The sequence below is a fragment of the Chenopodium album genome, chromosome 2 (assembly GCF_948465745.1).
Source record: "Chenopodium album chromosome 2, dcCheAlbu1.1, whole genome shotgun sequence".
Classification (NCBI taxonomy): Eukaryota; Viridiplantae; Streptophyta; class Magnoliopsida; order Caryophyllales; family Amaranthaceae; genus Chenopodium; species Chenopodium album.
The window spans coordinates 9,623,767-9,626,995 of record NC_137835.1 but is presented as its reverse complement, the minus strand read 5'-3'; the positions used below and the strand labels follow the sequence as shown (position 1 = coordinate 9,626,995).

Sequence of the window (3,229 nt, the reverse complement as noted above, 5' to 3'; positions counted from 1 at the left end):
GAGTATTTCATATTGAAGTAATAAAATTCACAATAAAACATACTAATAACAAAACTTATTCAAAATACTTCCTCCGTTCTATTGCAACAATGGACTTTTTGCACTATTCATCACTCTTGTTTGACTATATAATATAAGTTATACGTTAAGCAAAATATAGTCAAGTGTGATCTTGTTGGATTCGTCTCATATAATACTTTCACAATATCAACTTTTTATAATTTTTACTCTTACACAATTATAGATATTTAGCATATAAAATGTGTTTTGGGATGCGTAATTTCCTCCTTGTTGCAATATTAACAAAACAGAGGAAGTATATACTAATAACAAAACTTATTCAAAATATAGTAAAATGCTGAGACATAACATTCTCAAACTACAAATGAGAGCATCAGTGTTCCTTGGTGATCACTCTTTCTTGTTCTTGTAACTCTTAGAATAAAAATCCACAAACAAATATAGAAGAGAAGTATTAAACCCAAGAACAAAAGTCCAAGCATATTTAGGACCAGAACATGGGTACTTCACCAAATGATAGCACTACTAGAAAACAGGCCATTTCCAACGGAAAAATTCCGTCGGAAAAACCCTGAAATCCGTCGGAAAACACGTTTCCGACGGAAATTCCGTCGGAACTGGTTGTCGGAAAAGGCTTTGTAGGAAAAAGCACCTTTTTCGTCAGAAATTCCGTCGGAAACACTTTTCCGACGGATTTCCGACGGAATTTTCCGTCGAAGGAGGTAATTCCGGTGCCGGAAAAATCCGTCGGAAATTTCCGACGGACTGAATTCCGTCGTGAATTTCCTACGGAATTTCTGTCGGAAAATGCTTTTAAAAAAACAAAAAAAAAAAACGCACACCGCCACCCCGTACCACCGCCGCAAGCCGTGACCCCACACCACCTACCCTTACCTCACACAACCAGCCAAACCCTCACCAGACCCACACCCAACCCCATCCACCGTATCACCAGCCCACACCAGAACCCCTACCCACCAGCCACCTAACCAGATCTACCACCCACTTAAATCACCACCGCCACAGCCACCTACCTAATCAGATCTACCCATCTACAACCACCACCGCCACAACCACCTACCTAACCAGATCTACCACCCCACCACCCACATAAATCACCACCGCCACCACCGAAAATCATCACAAATCAGAAATTAACAAAAAAAAAAAGAAAAAAATTAAAATCCCAACCCAAGCCCCCAAACACGATCTCCAACAGCCACCACCCACCACCATAAATTGTAAAAAAAATCCGATAAAACAACAAATAACATCAAAATTGAAAAAAACGAAATACATACCTTAATTAGACCACACATAACCTCGAAATTGGGTTTAAGAGGCCAAATTCGACCATAAAAACTCTAGATCTAGAGTTTTCATGGTCGAATTTGACCCAAAAACCTTTGTTTTACGCATGAAGAGAGAGAGTAAGGGCGAAAAAGATGAATATTATTGTTGATGTTGATGCCGGCGATGGTGGTGTTGATGTTGGTGTTGTTCGTTGTTGATGTCGGTGGTTAGTGTTGGCGACTATGGTGGGAGATTTAAGGGGAAAGTAGAGTAGAGGAGAGATAGAGAAGGAGAACGAGTGAGATTCAGAAATCGAAAGAAGGAGAACGAGTGAGAACGAATTGAAAGAGAAGGGGAGTGAGATTCAGAGAGAGGAGTGAGAACGAATTGAAAGAGAAGGGGAGGAAAGAGAAGAGGAAAGATAAGGAGGAGAAGAGGCACGAAAGAGAAGGGGAGGAGAGAGAAGAGGAAAGATAAGGAGGAGAAGAGGCGGAAAAGAGAGGAGTGTTAGGGTTTCTAGGGTTGATATTTTTTTTTTAAAAAAAAAAAAAATTCCGACAGAAATTCCGTCGGAAATTTCCGACGGACTAAAAATCCGCCGGAAAAAGTAATTTCCTACGGAAATATCCTTCGGAAAGCCCATATATTACGACGGAATAAAAATCCGTCGGAAATTTCGATATTTCCGAGGGAATATTGGGTCTGTCGGAAGCAGTCTGTCGGAATTCAGCTATTTTCTAGTAGTGTAGTACAGTGCAACTCCTGCGGCGAAAAACCCGAAAATGAACTGTATAATCTGTATATTTGTGACCATCCTCTTCCAACTCGGCCTCACCCCAAGCGAGCACATTAAGTAGAACCCGTACATAACCGTATGGACCGACACGTTCGTGACTACCCCTAAGGGAAACAACGACTGAGCCGCGTCGATCCAAATGTAGCACATGATCAACACCATTGAATGGTGGAATACATGAAGAAATGACAGGCGTCTTCGGGTGCTATTCCCGTTTAAGAGAATCAAGAGTGTGTCTGTAAACTCGAGGATTTTGGACAAGTAGAAGACGTAGCCCCAGAAGAAGACGGGGCCACTTGTTGGGGTTCGGTTAGCAGGGAAGCAGAAGATCCAGTCGGGGTTGGGCATTTGGGATAGGGTGGAGAGGGCGCACCCGACGGCCATCAGGAGGGATAGAGAGAAGGAGAAGAGATTGTAGACTACGGAGATGGAGCGGAGGGGTAATGAGACGGGCCGAAACGAGTACCGGGAGAGGAGTAATGTCAAGGAGATGTAGGAAACAACGGTGAGAATGAGGAACTGAAGTGATGCACCATTTGTTGTGCCTGTTTTCCATTCAAAGTTGTGTATTGTTGGGTGATAAACTAGCCAGTTTTTGGCTGTTTTTATCACTGTTTCCATTGTTATTTTGATATGTTTTTAGTATGGGGGAAGTTTGATGACTTTAGAGGGAAGAGAATAGAATGTTAAGGTTGGATGACTTGTTGTAACTTCTAAGATGGTGTCCTTTTATAGAATGCATATTTAGTGGGCTGGATACCTGATCCAAAAAATGGTAATAAAATTTATTGGATATTTTACGGGTTATTGGATAGTCCGGTTGTGTCAAGCGGGTCGGGTTTTTTTTTTAAGAAAGTCTATGTATCATTTGCTTTGAATTAGTCATAAATCTTGAGTGTGATGGACTATGGCTGTGTTTAGTAAACAGTTTGTTTGAGCAAAATTTGCTTATTTGACCAACATTAGCTTATTGACTACTTCCTCTGTTTTTTAATAGTTGTAACGCATACTTTTTTCACGATATTTAATAGTTGATGACCTCGTGAATGAAACCCCACAGGTGAACAAAATCCATATATTATTTAAAGTTCCTAGTTCAGAATCATTAAATTGGACATA

The 3,229-nt window shown here is 40.8% G+C and overlaps 1 protein-coding gene across 1 annotated transcript; it reads right to left on the bottom strand.

The window, feature by feature from the left end:
- Positions 1 to 411: 411 nt before the first annotated feature.
- Positions 412 to 2,794, bottom strand: LOC145568031 (uncharacterized). Its single transcript, XM_081627477.1, has 2 exons — positions 2,064 to 2,794; positions 412 to 541 (listed from the first exon to the last, which is right to left on the bottom strand). Exons 1-2 carry the CDS (start codon positions 2,729 to 2,731, stop codon positions 412 to 414), a joined length of 798 nt encoding a protein of 265 aa, XP_081483603.1. The 5' UTR covers positions 2,732 to 2,794.
- Between the last annotated feature and the right edge of the window lie 435 nt (positions 2,795 to 3,229).

What these genes read in the sequence shown, in the direction of transcription:
- LOC145568031 (XM_081627477.1), bottom strand. Translation starts at nt 2,731, where the DNA reads ATGGAAACAGTGATAAAAACAGCCAAAAACTGGCTAGTTTATCACCCA. An exon ending in GCCGCAGGAGTTGCACTGTA is followed by an intron (nt 542 to 2,063) that starts CTACACTACTAG and finishes TTTCTAGTAGTG; the next exon opens with CTATCATTTGGTGAAGTACC.